At 40.2% G+C, this 17782-nt stretch overlaps 1 protein-coding gene across 6 annotated transcripts in view; it reads left to right on the forward strand.

Annotated features, from left to right (window-relative positions):
- The window catches only part of FHL2 (four and a half LIM domains 2), a 119820-nt gene that overhangs the window by 81105 nt on the left and 20933 nt on the right, over positions 1–17782 (forward strand). For 5 of the 6 annotated variants that reach the window (XM_020987920.2, XM_020987916.2, XM_020987919.1 and 2 more), the window contains exon 3: positions 9841–10015. The exons of the other annotated variant lie outside the window; for it this stretch is intronic. In XM_020987920.2, the coding sequence (XP_020843579.1) occupies positions 9841–10015 (175 nt within the window). The remainder of the gene's footprint in view (positions 1–9840; positions 10016–17782) is intronic. 6 annotated transcript variants of the gene reach the window in all.

Here is a 17782-nt window from a genome sequence, read left to right on the forward strand (position 1 = left end):
TATATAAATATAAAATAAATATAAGGTAGTTATGAAGGGAGAGCACAAGGATTGGAGAATGGGAAATCGGATGGGGAGATGGAAGGAGAAAGGCTTGATGTAGAAGGTGATAGATGAACTTTGTCTTGAAGGAAGAAAAGGGTTTTATGAGGCAGAAGTGTGGGGGGAGTGTAGAGGCACTGGGTCAGGGGAGGGGCCCTATGCAAAGACACGAAGGTGGGAAGAGTGTTGCATGTGAAGAACAGAGAAAAGGATTGTTTGGCTGGATCAGAGTGCAGGAGAGAAGTAATGTAAAATGAGGCTGGAAGATAAGATGAGGCCTGGTATCAGGGGGTTCAATATTAGCTATCAGAGGTCTCTGCGGTTCAGCCCTCTAGGCAGGAAGATAGAGAGAATCATTTTTGAGCATCTGCCCTGTGACAAGCTGATTACAAGTCACATCATCTGAAGAAATCTGGCATAGATTACTGGGAAACAACAACAGGAACAGTTTGAATCTTAGAAGAGCTTAATTTCCAGATTTTTTTTAAACAACAGAGAGCATGTTTTGGTAGAAACAACAGTGAAAGGGTTATCAGAGGCTCACAGACTATCAGACCATCACTATTGGAAGTAATTTCAGAGGTTATCTAATTCAACACATTCTTAAACAGGAACCCTGGTCATCCATTCTTTGCATGGAGACCTGCAGGGTGGGCAAACATAATACTTCTCAAGTCAGACCATGCCACTTCTGGATAATTCAAAGTTTGTTGTCGTTGTTCAGTCATTTCCAACTCTTCATGACCCCATTTGGGGTTTTCTTCTTAAAGATACTGGAGCGATTTGCTATTTCCTTCTTCAGCTCATATTACAGATAAGGAAATGAGACAAACAGAGTTAAGTGACTTGCCCAGAGTCACACAGCTAGTGTCTGAGGGTGGATTTGAACTCAGGAAGACTAGACTTCCTGATTCCAGGCCCTGCATTTTATCCTCTGCACCACCTAGCTGTCCTAGGGATTCCTTATATCAAGAGTAAAGCTACGTTTTTGCAATGTCTACCCAATGTTGCAAAGAGCTGAGTAACACAGACCTCCCCTTTCAGATACTCAAAGATGGCCATCATTCTCTCCTCCCCCAAGTCTTCTCTTCTACAGGTTAAATATCCCCAGTTTTATCTCATATGACATACCCCCAAAAAACATGACCCTCGTGGGTGCCTTTTTCTGGATGCTTATCAATATCCTTTTTAAAATGTGATATCCAACAAGTGAACTGAATACAATCCTCTAATTACAGTCTGACCAGGAGAGAGTGTAACATGATGATCTTCTCCCTAGTATGAAGCAGTATAATTCTCTTTAATAAAAATTAAGATCACATTAATGTTTTGGCTGCCATCTTGCATTATTGATTTCTTGGGCTCATAGAGTTCTAATCACCAATCCCCAAAATCTTTTTCAGATGAATTTCTGTCTAGCTACCAGACCTTCATTTTATATTGTGAAATTAACTTTTTGAATACAGATGTAAGATTTAACTCTTACTTTAATATTCTGCTGGATCTGTGACCTTGTACTCTGTCCAAAGAGGTAGATTCAGGGGCAGCTAGGTGGCACAGTGGATAGGGCACTGGCCCTGAGGTCAGGAGGACCTGAGTTCAAATCTGGCCTCAGACCAAACACTTGACACTTACTAGCTGTGTGACCCTGGGCAAGTCACTTAACCCCAATTGGCTAAAAACAAACAAACAAAAAAAAGAGGTAGACACAACCCATCAACACCTTCTCTTCCTGAGCAGGAGCTGTCTGTGACCTCCTGTAAATCCTCCACTGGAAGGTCTGTCTCTCTTGATCTATTCTAAGATCCATTCTAGCTCTTAAAAACTAGGGTACATTGATATTATGAATGTGAGCAGAAGGTCAGTAGCAGACGTGTTTGAGGTTGAAGGTGAAATCAGAGTAGGAACTGATGTCATAGTAGACTATGAGTATGAGTCAAAACGATGGTAGAGCCAGTGCGTTGGTTGTAATTCATCCTCATTCTTTGACTAGCCTATCTCCTTTTCAGTTCATTCATTTTGTCGCATGCCTTACTTGATTTTTAATTATCATCAAAAAATTATCTCGGCTGTTATATCTCTTAAAGGAGTCTTGTGTGACTTTAGGATATGCATGGGAGAAACCTTGTTGGAAGAGGGAAAAGACAGTATTTTGCTCTCCCAAATTAAGTGCTTGGTATTTCAGTTATTTTAAATACCTGTCCCTCACAACTGTGTCTCCTTCATAACACATAACACATAACACTGGTCTACTCTAGTGTTATTTTCATCTTTCTTTTCTTTAGCACCATTTCTCCTTTTTCGAACAACATTTCAGGGACTGTAGTATGGGATCCAAATTCAGTGGTTACACAGTAGATAACCCTATATTTATTTAGCCCTGTTAAATTTCACCTTATTTAATCTAATTGGCCTAGCATTAAGGTCTGTAGTGTTCTTTTGGCTCCTGACCACGTGACCCAAAATGTAAGCTATCACTTCTAGAGTTGTGTCATCTGTAAATTAGATAATTATATCATCTATCATTTATCTATGCCATTGATAAAAATGTTAAACAGCATAAGGCCTGTTCCAGATCTTTGGAAACCCTCCGTTAGAGACTTCCTTTCAAGTTACATCAAACCATTAATAACAAGCCTTTGGATCTGGCCAAATCGTTTTTTAAGCCATTTATCCTATGTCTGTCTTTCTCAGAAGAATGGGAAGTCTCTGTTAAATGCCTTGCTAAGGTTTAAGCAAGTTATAACTACAGCATTTTCTGATTGAATAATCCTTTGAACAAAAGAAGTGAGATTAGTTTAACATGATTTGTTCTTGATGAAGCCCTATTGACTGGAGCTTCGTGATCAATGCTTCCTTTCTTAGAAGTTCCTTAACCATTCCATGCACGCGTTCAGAATTTTTGCCTGGAATTTAAATCATGCTCATTGGTCTTGAATCCTAAGTCTAGATTCAAATCTTGGCCATATTACTTACTAGCTGAGCAGCTTTCATCAAGTTGTTTAAACCCTCTGAGTCTTATTGTTCTTATATGTGCAGTGGAGATGGTGATACTGGTCCAATTTACTCCCATGAGGTTGTTATGGAGATTCAATGTAATGATGTATTTTAAAGCACTCAGTATATTGTTATTATTCAGTTGTTTCAGTTGTGTCCAACTCTCTGTGACTCAATTTGGGGCTTTCTTGGCAAAGATACTGGAGTGGTTTGCCATTTCCTTCTCCAGCTCATTTTGCAGATGAGGAAACTGAGACAAACAGGGTTAAGTGACTTACCCAGGGTCAGATAGCTACTAAGTGTCTGAGGTGGCATTTGAACTAGGTCTTCTTGACTCCAGGCCCGGCACTCTGTCCTCTGTGCCACCTAGCTGCCTGGGAATGATAATACTGCTTCAGGTACTCTGTAAGGTTGTTATGGAGATTCAATTTAATGATGTATCTTAAAGAAGCACTTAGTAGATAGTAAAATTCTATAGAAATGTAAGAACCACGGGGCAGCTAGGGGGCACAGTGGACAGAGCACCAGCTCTGAAGTCAGGAGGACCTGAGCTCAAACCCAGCCTCAGACCAAACACTTGAAGCTTACTAGCTGTGTGACCCTAGGCAAGTCACTTAACCCCAATTGCCTAAAAGCAAAAAAAAAAAGAAAGAAAGAAAGAAAAAAAGAAAAGACAGAAAGAAAGTAAGAAATGTAAGACCCATTAAGTGATTTTTCTTTGGGCACTCAAAACAGGCCTATTCAATTCATCTTCTCCATGTATGTAAGCATTCACCCCAAACTGCTCCTTTAGTGGTTACTGGGTTCAAAATAAGCAAGACAGGATACCATGATGAAGTCCTTATGGTTTTCAGCTTTCATGATGTTTTGCTTGGAGGTTCTTTCTCAAAAATTTTTGAAGTTCAGCCTAAAAAGGCAAAATCCCTTGAACTTCTGTTTGTTTTTCTTTTTTTCCCCATACTAATAACTTGTATCCCAGGTCTCTGCATGAGGTTTACCCTCTGAGCTGAGTAGCTAATATGTATAAACAAACCATCATCAAAAGATGAAAATCATTAACATTTCTTCCCCTTTTCCCCCCTGCTCCTGGGTTTCTCATCTCATGCTAGGAGATGAGTCACTGGATGTGGAAAGCATTTTGCTATTTTTCCACCATGGGGAGGGCAATTCTTTATCAGGTGACATGATGAGCACAGAAGAAACAGTTGACTGACTGAAGAGAAATTTTCCACTTGGTCTACTTTAATCAAGATCTCAAATCCTGTTTTTTGGTCAGAGGAGGCAAGGTGGTACAGTGGAAAGAACCTCTGGACTTGGGACCAGGGGATCTGAGTGGGAATGCCCTTTCTGGCACTGTTACTGCCTGTGTGACTTTGGGCAAGTCACTAATCCTCTCTGGGCTTCAGTTCCTTTCATCTGTCAAATGAAAGGGATGGAGTAGATGACCTTTAAGGTCACTTTAAACTTTTGATCCATTCTTTGAAGATATTTTGTTAGGCTTCTCAAATGACCAAAGAAAGCCAAGAAAGAAAAATGAAACATAGTGGTTTAGTTTTAATGATAGCAGCCATATGCATAAAGCTAAAAGAACTTTAGTATCATCCGATTCAGCACCTCTCCTCTCACTCCACATTTTGCAGCTTGAGGAAATTGGGACCACTAAGCTTCATTGATTAAGTAGCAGAGAATTTGACCTAGGTCTCTACCTCTTAATCCTGTGCTTTTTCCACTAACAGTAATAACAGCTAGGATTTAAATAGCACTTTAAATTTACCAATATTCTTGTGATGACCCTGGGAGGTAGATGCAATTATTATCCTCATTTTACTGAGAAGGAAATTGAGGCAGACAGAGGTTATGTAACTTGCCCAGGGTCACATAGCTAATAAGTGTCTGAGGCAGGATTTGAACTCAAGATCTTCGTGAATTCCAAGTTCACTGCACCATTTAAGTTCCCCATTTGTTGCTGTTGTTCAGTCATTTCAGTTCTTTCTGACACTTCATGACCCAGTTTGGCAAAGATATTGGAGTGGTTTGCCATTTCCTTCTCTAGCTCATTTTACAGATGAGGAAACTGAGGCAAACAGGGTTAAGTAACTTGCCTAGGGTCACACAGCTGTAAATATCTGAGGCCGGATTTGAATTAGGGGCTTCCTGACTCCAAGTCCAGAGTTCTATCCACTGTGCAACCAGGTTCCCCATTACACTGATATTAATGTAATGAAATGAAAGAATAAGGAAAGGCTATCAAGTAAGAATGCCAGACTTGAACTGGCAATTGGGGGAAATTAAATTAGCAATGCAAGCAGCAGAACTATAATTAAGAGCCTTTTTACTTGAGGCAAAAAACAGTTGAGCAGAGCAAGACAGCAGTAGCACAGAGAGAGGGCAGTCCAGTGGTGAAGTGGGGTGGGGTCAGAAGAACAGAGAACAGTCTGCAAAAACCCATTCCTAGGTCCCTAAGGAGTCTGAGGGGTAAAGGCTTCTGACAACCCCCCGGGAAAGTGGGGAAAAGCACATGCCCTAATATTGGTCTCCTGATGTAAAGCCTCTATCACCATGCCATTCTTATGAATCCGGTAGCATATATAATCATGGACTTCATCTATAGACATACTGCCACAGAAAGATGGAAGCTTGGGTCCCTTCTGCATGGCTAGCCCCAGAATGTAGTATTTCACAATTGGCACATAGTAATTAGAAAATAGTACTAGAAGAAAGGAAGAGAACATGGCATGTTCAACTTGAATAAATAACAAATATGACAGCTAGATGGGGGTGCATTAGAAGTACAGCAAGAGTATTGAAGAGCAGAGAGATAAACACAGTTAATTTGCCTGGTATCTAAAAGCTGATTGAACACGTGCTATCAGAGAGGACAGAGAAAAGGAGGGAAGAGTATGTAATTCTACTGTGTCTCTGATCTGTTAACATCTTTTTCTTTTTTTTTAATGGCTTAAGAGAAGGAACTAGAAAAAGCAGAGAGATCAAGAAAGGACCAAATGGGCATGTTCCATTTTATTACACTTTCTTGTTACAATAAACTACAGCTGTTTTGTAGCTCATTTCCCCAAAATTCATTCATACTCAGAAGTCTATACCTACAGAATACATGCCAGTTAGTTTTTGGTTTGTTTTTTTTCCCCTCACATCATGAGTCTGAATCAGATTTTGATTGCTTCCTAAAGAAATCTACCTAGGGAAAGAGTGAATAATTGAACACTATTTGTGTGTATGTGGGAGGGGAAGTGTTGCAACAGAAAACAACCCACATACCAATCTCATCCAGAAATCAAATAGCAAACTTGGAAGGTGAGGAGGATTGTAGGTGAGACCAGGGGAGAAGACAAGGAAAAAATAGCAACAAATATGTATATGTTTTTCATGTCATGGAAGATAATAATAAAGATAGCCTATCATTCCATTTTCCAGAACACCAGTGTCAGAGATTTAAACAAACAAAAACAACTCTTCCCAATTGGGTCTAACTTGCATTTTTCTATTAAAAGATAGGAAAAAAAAAGATTGCTCCCCTGAGACTGATTGTTTTTTTTTCAACTTCCTTTGTTGGGGTGGGGAGATGAATTGAATGAATTGTTGTAAAATGTGATACAGAAAGGTTTAAGATTTGGGTTGCTTCAGAACTTTGAAATAGTACAAAAAAGAGTTCATTATACAAAACCATTATGGAAAAAGAAAAGAGAAATATGAATATCAGGACATGCTGATAATATACAGATAAAGGAAAATACCTGTGAGAGTTTCTTTCTAAACACTTAGGATAGATGAGGACAGGACCCAAGCTACCCGAAACCTCTTCTGAGTAGAGAGATGCCAGTTGATGTGTTATGACCAGTGACTGAAATGCTGAAGGAGTTTGTATTCATCTCCATTTGGTAAAAAACAAATAAACAAAAAAAAAACACATTGCATCATAATGTTCCAAATTTCTAGCCCACCTTGTTCTTTCCCTTCTTTTTTGTTTGTGGTAAAAGGATCAAGGGGCAGGTGCTTCATTGTGTTTTCTTCCTAGTTATCATGGTATGTGGTACTCTTATTGATCTCAGAGAAACCCAGGGCATGCAGGGGATAACTGTGATCTGGACAAGAAGATACATCAAGCAATAAACATTTATTAAATGTTTTTTATTTGCCAGGAATCATGCTAGGTGCTGGACTTGAAAATACAAAACAATCCCTGCCTTCAAGGAGCTTAAATTCTTAGAGGTGGTACACTATGTTCACAGATAAAAAAGATAAAGGATACATACAATATAAAAGCAAAGTGATTTGGAGGTGGGGCATCAACAACTATGGGGATATACCAGAAAGGTCTCCTGAAGGCTGTTGTTCGTCCTTCATTCTGGATGAGGATCAATGACGTCTCTTGCAGGAGGTCACTCTGGAGCTGAGCCTTGAAGGGATTTAGGGGTCCCAAGAGGTGGAGGTGAGAAGGGGCAAGTGTTCCAGGCACAAGGCATAGGCTGTGTGCAAAGGTACAGAGAGACATCGTGAAAACAAGTGCCTACAAAAATGCTCTGGCACAGGTTTATGGTCATGTTATCAAACATCTTCCAGCTATTGGGTAAAAGAGTTTTCCAGCCAAAGTGGGAAGAAGGAAAATGTGAAAATCAAGACCAGAATTAGGTTTATCCTTTCAGATATACATAATTGTTGGGTAATGGATTTATTCCTTTGATTTTTTTTTTGGTACAGACCCATGATTTTGTTGCTTTAATGAATATTTGGCAGGAAAACAATGCAGCCTGATAGGCATCTGTCATTTATAGTAGTAGAATTACTTGGAGGCACTGAAAAGTGATTTGCTAAGGGTCACTAGTATCATAGCTAGTATGTATCAAAGGTAATATTTGAATCCAGGTCTTGATTCCAAGCACACCACACTTCATAGGCATCTAGAAAAGGGATAGAGGTGAAGAGACAGTACCTGTGATTTCACTGGTATAGAGAACTTCTGATTCTCCCTGAAACTTCATCTGTAGATGTGGATTTGTACCTGCTTTTTAATTTGGAGTCTTAGAGAGTTACCTGACAGCACTGAGAGATTTAGTGTCTTGCCCGCAGTAATACAGACTCTGTGTAAGAAACTAGACTTGGTCCAGTGCCTGCCGGATTCAGAGGCCAACTCTTTATCTAGGACCCTACACTGCTACAGCATGTAAATGCATCAATTATTTGCAAAGTGTCAACATTTTTCAAATTGCTTCAACTAAACCAAATTGTAAGTGAAAAACAAGCCAGTTGACTTTAGCTTAGTTTACCTTGATCAAAAGATCTGTCATTTCTTTGGTACGGTGCTCCCAGGACCATGCCTACCTAGACAGAAAGTCTTCATGAGTTTTTAGGACTGAAAAAAAGTCGTAACCTGATGGGCCTCTGATTTGGGCTGTAGGTCAGAAAATTGCATTTATGGATTTGGTTCAGTTTACATCTCAGCAAGATAGTTCTGTTCTGTTTTGGAGTCCATAGCCTCATCCAAATTTGTGTTCTGGTCACCAAGTCAATACAGTTCAACATTTTACACTCTAGCACCCCCCCCCCGCAATTCATAGGTCTAGAGCTGGAAGGGACCTCAGGGACCAACTAATCCATTCCCTTCATTTTACATTTGGGGAAACTGAGGCTGAGGGAAGCTAAGTAGTGTCAGGGGGTAATTTAAGTTCTCTTAATTCAGAGCCAGCCCCCTTTTTCTGCCATATAGACACCTTCCACTTCTGAGAAAGGTAGAGAAAGTGGGTTGCTTTGGAGCATCTTTTTGCACATGGCTGTTTCTCAACATGCTTCCTCTTAACAATTTTCAGTAACAGAAATACCTTGAGAAAGATATTTTTGACAGGCAGCTTTAATTGCATAGTTCTACTGCCTAATAGCCTAGGAAACAAAGCATCATGAGGAGAACTTGTCTCTAATTCATAATTCTGTCTTTTCTTCAATAATAAATAGTTTCTGGTCAGTTGTGAATAAAAACCCAAAGGAAAAATAATGTAAAAATAACAGTCATAAGAAGAAGATAGGACACAATTGGATCTACCTTTTGGGTTTTGCATTAGGTCTTTCGAGACACTGGCATGTAATTTAGTAAATTACCTTGCTTTTTGGCCCCAAAGAGCCTTAATGATCCTCCCAAATATGAAAAATGCATTCTTAATTGTCAGTCAGCGTCGGGGGTGTTATCCAGCATGAAGACTGATGTTTACTGAAAAAATGAGGCTCCTAAGTGAAATGCTGCCTGTTTTTCTACAGCATCACAAAAATCCAACTGAGATGCTTTTTGATTTTTTAATTTTAATTTATTTTTTCAGTTAGCAAGAATTTATTTTCTCTCCTTCCCCACCCATACCCATTTAGAAAAATGAAAAGTAAAGCAAACCCGTTGTAATAAATAAGCATAGTCAAGAAAAACAAATTCCTGTATTGAAGTGTCAAAAAATGTATGTCTCATTCTGCATCTTGAATCTCATTACTTCTCTGTCAGCAGGTGATAAGCATCCTTCATCATTGATCCCCTGGAATGGTGGCTGGTCACTGTATTGGACGGAGTTAAGGTGCTATTTTAAATCGACATAAAAATGAACAATTTTACTCTCTCTTCAGCAGGCAGGCAGGGCAAGATTCAAAACAACATCAGTGTCTGTCCTGATACTGGACATTTGATTGTTTTACATTGCAGGTTTGCATCATAAACCCCGGTTAGGAATTGTGCCCAAATGTCTTTAGGGTTCCTTGACTCTTAATTCTGCTAAATACTCACCATTTTCTTGGTGGTTTGGAATTCTGCAGGATCTTTCCTACAAGGATCGGCACTGGCACGAGAGCTGCTTTCACTGCTTCCAATGCAAGAACTCTCTGGTGGACAAGCCTTTCGCTGCCAAAGATGAGCATCTCCTTTGTACTGAGTGTTACTCCAATGAGTACTCTTCCAAATGCTTGGAGTGCAAGAAGACAATCATGCCAGGTCAGGACATGTTGCTTTCTGTTTCAGAAAAGAGATTAAATATAAAGGGATTAAATGAATGGTTCTACTAATCCTGGCATTTTGCCATTATGTGAAAGTAGCCTTGATCTGCCATTTGCATAGCCTTTGGTCCAGGGCTATGTGCTGATTGACTAGTTACACCCTTTTGCTTACAGTTTTTGATTACAGAGAAGTAGTTAAAACACCCAGAAAACCCAGGTGGGGTTTACTGGATCATGCTTTTTAGGAACAGTACCTTTATTTAATGGATGTATGCTTTTGCATGTATCTAAAGGAATGATCATTCAAGGAACTAACTGTTGAGCACAAGCCATCTCATTGCATCTTCATCATTAACGTGCAAGTTGTTTTCTCTCTTTTATCCTCCACTAACGATTGAATTTTGAAGATGAAATTATGTTTATTGATGGGAAAGAAAATAGCTTGAGAGTAGTCAGGTAAGAAGAGACTGACAGAATGGGATGGAGGTGGGCAGGGGGAGGTAATACTTTTTGCCCCCAAATCATTGCTACTGAGTGAGAACCAGATTCAAAGCCAAGAAGAGTGGTTTCAAGTATTACCCCTGATGCACATACTAGCTTCATGACTGAACAAGGCACTTAACATCTCAGTGCACTAGGCAAGTCTCTAAGACTGTAAATTGGAGAGAGGATGCCAATGTGAATTGGTAGAGGAAGTTTACTCCCCTGGGAGTTTGCCATATAAATGAAATTGCAGTCCCTATCACCACTTCTATATAACTTATACCAAAATAGTCTAGATTTTCAGACTTATATTAAAAATCAGAGCAAATTTTGTAAACCTTAGGGCCATGAGGAGGCTTGAGAAATCATCTCATCTGTCCTCCTGCTTTGGTCAGCAGACGTCAAAATCAAGATAAAAATAGACCAAAAATGATTGGGGAACCCCTGAATTATTAGACCATTAGCTTCCCATGAAGCTGGACTTTGGCTCTTTGCTGAGGATAGCCCAGGGAACTACTGTTTGGGTCCCATTGACTAGGGGGTTGAGCTAAAGATGACTCATAACTGAGCATGGAGGGGTTGGGATCAGAGAAGACAGATGAGTGCTAAAGTAACCTTTCCTCCCCACTTTGCTCTACAAGAACAAGGAGAAAGCCCCTCTATGGGAGAGAAAACTTGCCTAAATGGAGAGGGAGGGCAGAATCATTTCCACATGTCTTGTAGACTCTGTTCAGGGAGAACATTTCTTCAATAAAAGTCTCTGACCCTCTGACACTTGATCACATATTGTTGACCCAACTCCTCATACCCCAAGGCACTGATGAACCCATCAGGAGTTTCCTGTGAATGTCCCTGAGCAAGCAGTCAAGATGAAATCCAGTTCCATGAGAATTCACCAATTCAGAGATTCCCCAATCTCTTCTTATAACAGGCAGTAATCTTCCTATTTCAAACAACCTTGAGAAATTCTGCAACCTCTCTTTAAAACTCAGTCCAAAATTTAACAACTTATTACTGTCATATAATTCTCATTATCCTACTCTGAGACCCTGTTTCAAAAGTTTAAAGCAACTTCCTCTTAATATGAGAAACCAAAGACAGAAAAAATGATTTCTATTACCCATAGTATGAAAAACCTAGGTTTTCTTTTTTGGTAATTGGGGTTAAGTGACTTGCCCAGGGTCATACAGCTAATAAGTGTCAAGTGTTTGGTCTGAGGCCAGATTTGAACTCAGGTCCTCCTGACTTCAGGGCTGGTGCCCTTTCTACTGTGCCACCTAGCTGCCCTGGTTTTCTTTTTTCTAAAGGACAGAGAGGAAGGCAGATCTCTTCCTGGCTTGTACAAACTGTTAAAAGGAGGGAAGTCCTATTTGGAAGCCAATCTCGTAACGGTATTCCCCTATACTAGCATTCATTTGGTTCTAATCTTTTAAAAAATAGTTTTTTCAGACTAAATCAAACAGGTTTCCATGTGGAAGAGATTTGCTTTCAAACACTCATCTAACAAATAAGTGTTTTCCAGTATTTCCCAAATATAGCCAGGTAGAGCCAGAATGTCTGTATCATATTTGTAGAAATATTTGAGGTTTTGCAAGCAGTTATGGTTAGAGTTTAGTATGCTATCAAAATAGAAGTCACAGCATTTATGTATTTTCAGGCTGTTTCCAAAATGAAACCTTTTACTTACAAATTCAGTTCAAGGTTATGTGAATTTTGATTCAGTTTTTCCATTTCCTGACAGCAAAAAGGGGAATTAAAGATTGCTAGGAACCCCTTAATTAAGATTTCTTGGCATATTTACTTTAATTCTAATCCAATATTTCCTGAACTTGATCATCATTATCAGTACCATTAAAAATTGATAAACATTTGAGGAATGCTTACTAGGGCAAGGCACCATGCTGGATGCTAGGAATACAAAGAAGCCTATGAGACAGGAGCCCCTGCCATCAAGGAATATTTAATCATCTAGTTTCCCTTAGTTGTTAGTGCTATCTCCCACCCATTCAAATTTGTGCACGTTATATCCCCATGTTATATCCCCCTCAACCCTCCCTAAAAGAATGTAAAAATCCCTTGGGAGAAAGAAAAGTGGATCAGTCATGGGTTTTTTTTCCCTTCCAGCTATGTCCAACTCTTCATGAACTCATTTGGGGTTTTCTTGGCAGAGATACAGGAGTGGTTTGCCATTTCTCTTCTCCAGTTTATTTTACAGATGAGACAATTGAGGCAAGCAGGGTTAAGTGACTTGCCCAAAGTTATACAGCTGGTATCAGAGGCCAGATTTGAACTCAAGAAGATGAGTCTTCCTGACTTCAGGCCTGGCACTCTAGCCTCTGTGTCACCTAGCAGTTCAAGATAGCCACTAAGGAAAGATGACTCTTTTGCTATTTCTTTTGTCTTTGTAGCCCTAGCACATGGTAGGTACTTTATAAAATGTTTGTTGGGTTAGACTAGACTGAGAGTTGCAGAGCAGGTGCTTTTTTTGCACTGGCAGAAAGAGTTCTTTATCCAGAGCTCCTATACCAATGAAATCATAGGCTTGGTAATAATAATAATAATAATAATAATAATAACAACAACAACACTATGTCATGAGGGATAAAACAATAATTACCTTAGAATCAGGAAGATGTGGCTTAGAGTCTTAAAATCTAGCCAATAGCCAACTAACATTCAGACTCCTTAAATCTGGCCAGTATGACAGACGTTCTAATAAATCTTGTCTTTGGCTGAAAGAAGGCTTGGATGGAATTCTTTTGGAAAGGATCCGCATGTTGTGATATTGGGGTCCCAGCACCCCTAAACCCCTAAGACTCAACATTTTTGGTGGTCCATACAGGAAAACTGCCTAACCCCAAGTTCTTCTCCAGACAAGACTAGAAGGTATATAAGCCTCCCTGCCCCCTCCCGCCTTTCTTGCTCTGCAGTTGGGGTTGCTCTCCAAGCACCAAGGCCTGGAGGTACTTTTCAGGCAGACAGTTAAGAGGCTGTCTTGTACTCAGCCTGACCCTCTCAGGCTCTCGGTCCACTGGGTCAGTTCAAGGCCATGGACCTGGGTACACCTTCCACAGCATAGAGAACAGGCATGGACGCCCTGTCTGGAAGTGTATGCCCAATCCTGTCAGTTCTCTCGGCACTAGGGAATTGGAGAAAACTGCAGTTGCTTTTTGGTTCCCTGAGGCTTACTTACTCCCCTCTACACCTCTGAATACATCATGGAGTTACAGGGGAAAGTTAGAACAGCTAAAAATATTTTGGCAGATTCTGGAGGTTTTATGATTGATCATTAAGGAGTTTTAAAACTCCTCCTTATAACCCTGGTCACTTCCTTCTCTCACTCCCTTCCCTTGAGTCAAGAGGGTATCTGCTAACCTCTCTCATAGGAGAAGAGAGTTTCACCCTTTACCCCTCACCTTTGATTTCACCCTCCCCCATTGGGAAAGGAAGGAGCAGGGAGAGGCAGCAGCTAACCCCCGGCAATGGCCTTGGGCCCTAGGGCAACCTTTGCCTGGAAGCATCACCCCAGTTCAGCACATCTTGCTCAAGGTGAAGAAGCTGGCCTCTGAACTTGGTCCGACTTAGTCTGAGGGAGGGCAGCAAAGGGGGCTGAGATGGCAGGAATGTCTGCTGCCAGCTGGTTCAGCACTTGGAGCACCTGACATTGGAGAAGCTGAAGAAATTCAAGCTGTACCTGGTGGACAAGCTCCCTCAGGGCTCTCTGGAGGGGACCAATTGCACAAAAATGGCTGATCTCTTGGTTCTCTTGGGGAGCAAAAGGCCTGGGAGCTGGCTCTGAATGTCTAGAAGAAGATGGGCCTGAGGGAGCTGTGGGAGCAAGTCTCAAAGGAGGACCTTGGACTAGTTCCTGCTCCAGTTCTCCCAACCTCCTCAGGCCAAGTCTTTTCACTTAGACTATTTTTTTGACATTGGCATTAACCCTGCTTCTGATTCCAATGTTATCATCTGCTCCTGGTCCCCCAGTTACTGTGTTTGTGATGTACCTGATGGTATTTGGCAAGATCTCTTCTCTGTGGTCAACAAGAGTCAGAACCTGAAAGAGCTCAAGCTGTGCTGAGCTCCAGTTGGTGACCCATGCTTGGACAACTTTTGCATGGGACTAAGAAATCCAAACTGGAAACTAGAAAAACCGATTGGTGCTGTGCTGCAGCAGGGGGAAGTCTGCCGCTGTAGGACGTCTGCGTATTCTGGGCTGTGCTTGAACAGGAGATCTGGCTGCTGGAGATGCCTGTCCTTCTGAAGCTACATCAGAGCATGGGGCAGTCTAGCCACTGGAAGACACCTGCCTACCTGAGGCTGCACTGAAGCACAGGATCTGCTGGTTCTCTTGGCTATGCTAAGGAATGGCTGTAGGAGTGGGAGATGAGGAGACATACGTAAAAATGAAAGTGTTGTAAAAACAAGGGCTACCAGTGGAAGTTATTTCAAAATTAAAAAAATCATGTTGGAAAACTTTAAGGTAACTTATACATGTTGTCAGTATCTCTTCTCTATTCCCAGTTTGAAAAGTCTGCATTTTTTTTGTATTTTATTTCATGATGGTGGCAAGAAGCTGCCATGTGAGACCTTGGGAAAAAAGAACTGTCAGCTACAGACACTAAGAATAACTCGGTCTCAAAGAGTTGGTTTTTGTTTTCTGGATTTTTTTCTCTGCTTTCCTTAAGAATAAAGGTCCGAAAAATTTGAACCTAAACTTTACTTGGCTTGAGAAGGGTGAAATGAACCTTCTGTGCAACGTCTTGGCAAAACAGGGTTGTGAACTAGACATTCAGTTTGATGTCTTGTCATTTTACCCTTACGTGTCTCCAGAATCTCTTCTCTGCTCTCAGCAATGACACCCTGAAAAAAAATCTAGATTTGACTGGAAATTCCTTGGAGAAGAATGAATTAAAAGTTCTGTGTGAGGCCTTTGGAAACTGAAACTGCAAGTTAGAGAAACTGAAGCTGTCTGTCTGTAATGTGACTGCAGCATGTCTTCAGGATCTCCTGTCTGCCCTCCGTAGCAATGAGAACCCAAAAACCTTGGACCTGAGTTTCAATTTATTTGGTGATAAAGAAATGAAGCTGCTGTGTGAGGCCTTGGAAAAGCAGGATTGGAAACTACAAATGCTAACCCTCTCACAACATGGCTTAAGTGAAGAATCAGAGACAGCATTGACCAACCTAAAAGCAAGGAAATCTTTTCTCATCATTATAGAAAAATATGAAGATGCTACAGGAATATTCTTTGACTGGGATACTGAAGATACAGTGTAACCCTTGATCTGCCCCCTTACTGGGTGACTTTGAACAAGTCACTTTTCCTTTATAAGCATCAATTTTCTTATCCATTGTGAAGGCAATTATGATTTTTCATATTAATCGATGGGATTTATGTAATGAATATACGAAAAGATTAGATTCTCAAATTGCCTCTTCTGGCTTGAGAGTCAGACTGATAATGCAGCTTGGAATGATCAATCAAAGCCTTGACTACACTCTCACGATCACTGCATTCTTGTTGCCTGTGTGCGGTAAGTGGAGCAAATCAACAGTTGTAGAACTTGTTCCTGTCACAGAACTCTGGTCCTGTGACCTACTAAGTAATGACTCCCAAGGAACTGAAACAATAATGTTCCCACAGGACTCCAGGACCCCTGTATTATGGACTTGTGGGCTTGTAGTGGGAAACCACTCTGGCCCTGGGAAATGAGCTTTTGTAATCCACCTCCCCCCATCCGTCCCCACCTGTGATTTATGTATATAATCTCTGCCTTCACCAGAGAAAGATGGAATTCTGATGAAGAGAATTCTTGATTTGCAAATCTATTCCTTATAATGAAATTAATTAATTAAACTGCTACTTGATTTACTGGCAAAAAAAAAGAATCAGAAAGATGTGAGATCAGATTCTATATCTGACACACATTAGCCATGTGACCATGGGTAAGTCTTTTAAACTTTCAGAGCCTCATTTGGCTTTTTAAGATTAAAGTTATAGAGGAATTGTTGATCTATATTAGTGGAGGGAGTTTCCACACCAAGAGATTCCCCAGACCCCCCCACCAAAAAAAATAAACCCACATCTGGACCAAAAGCAATTAAGACTGCAAAATGGCATATGCTAAACACCAAATAAATGATGTAAGAGTTTAGAGGAGGGAGAAATCACTGTGAACTAGAATGTTCTGAAGGGTGCCAGTAAATATTTAACAAGTTCTTCCCCTGCAAAAAAAAAGTACATACAGTTTTAACTTTAGTCTGAATTGTTAACATTTTCTCCATCACTTTGTTAAATCTGGACAATCAACAAAACAGTTAAGTCAAGCCCTTATTTATGTTGTTTGTCACTTTCTAAGGTATAAATACACTGAAAATTTGACTGTTGGGATTTCATCAGAATCGTTTGAGCTGACTCTGGCTTCCCCTGCATGGAGGTGAAGGATGCCCCAAAGATGACCTCATTTTGAGACTGGATAACTGGGAGAATAAAATATTTCATTCAATGCCTGATACAATGTTTCTTACATAGTAGGCATTTGGCAAATGTTTTGGGGACAGATCAATGAAGAAAAGAACTTTTGTGTAAGGAAATGGTAAAATTTAAGGCAAGAAAGTGAAGTGAGTAGGATCAGGAAAACATTAGACACAATATCAGCAATATTGTACCAACTATAAATGACTTAGCTATTCTCAGCAATACAATGACCCAAGACACGAGGAAAAACTCACAAGGAAAATTGCTACTCGCATCCAGAGGAGAACTAATGGAGTCTGAACGCAGATCAAAGCATACTATTTTCACTTTCTTTGTTTTTTTCACACTTTTTTTTATCTGTTTCTTCTTTCATTACATGACTAATATAGAAATATGTTTTACATGATTGCACATATATAACCTATATCAACTTACTTACCATCTTAGGGTGAGGGGGAAGTGAAAAAAGGAGGGAGAAAATTTGGAACTCAAAATTTTCAAATGAATGTCAAAATTTGTCTTGACATGTAATTAAAATTTAAGGCAAGAGAGGTAAACTGAGGCCAGATTACAGAGGACTACTCTGGGAAGACTGGATTTTATTTTGTAGGTAGTAGGAAGCCACTGAAGGTGTGACTGAAAGACAAGAATGACATCTACAAAAATTATTCTGGTAGTGGTATCTAGAATAGATGAAAGGTTATGATGCTGAAGACAGGGAGCCCTCTTTTGAAACTATCACAGTAGTATAAAATGAGGTAATAATGAGGGCCTGAGTTGAGATAATGGGAGTGGAAATAGGAA

Source organism: Phascolarctos cinereus, unplaced genomic scaffold (genome assembly GCF_003287225.1).
Source record: "Phascolarctos cinereus isolate Bilbo 61053 unplaced genomic scaffold, phaCin_HiC Scaffold_7;HRSCAF=346, whole genome shotgun sequence".
Classification (NCBI taxonomy): domain Eukaryota; kingdom Metazoa; phylum Chordata; class Mammalia; order Diprotodontia; family Phascolarctidae; genus Phascolarctos; species Phascolarctos cinereus.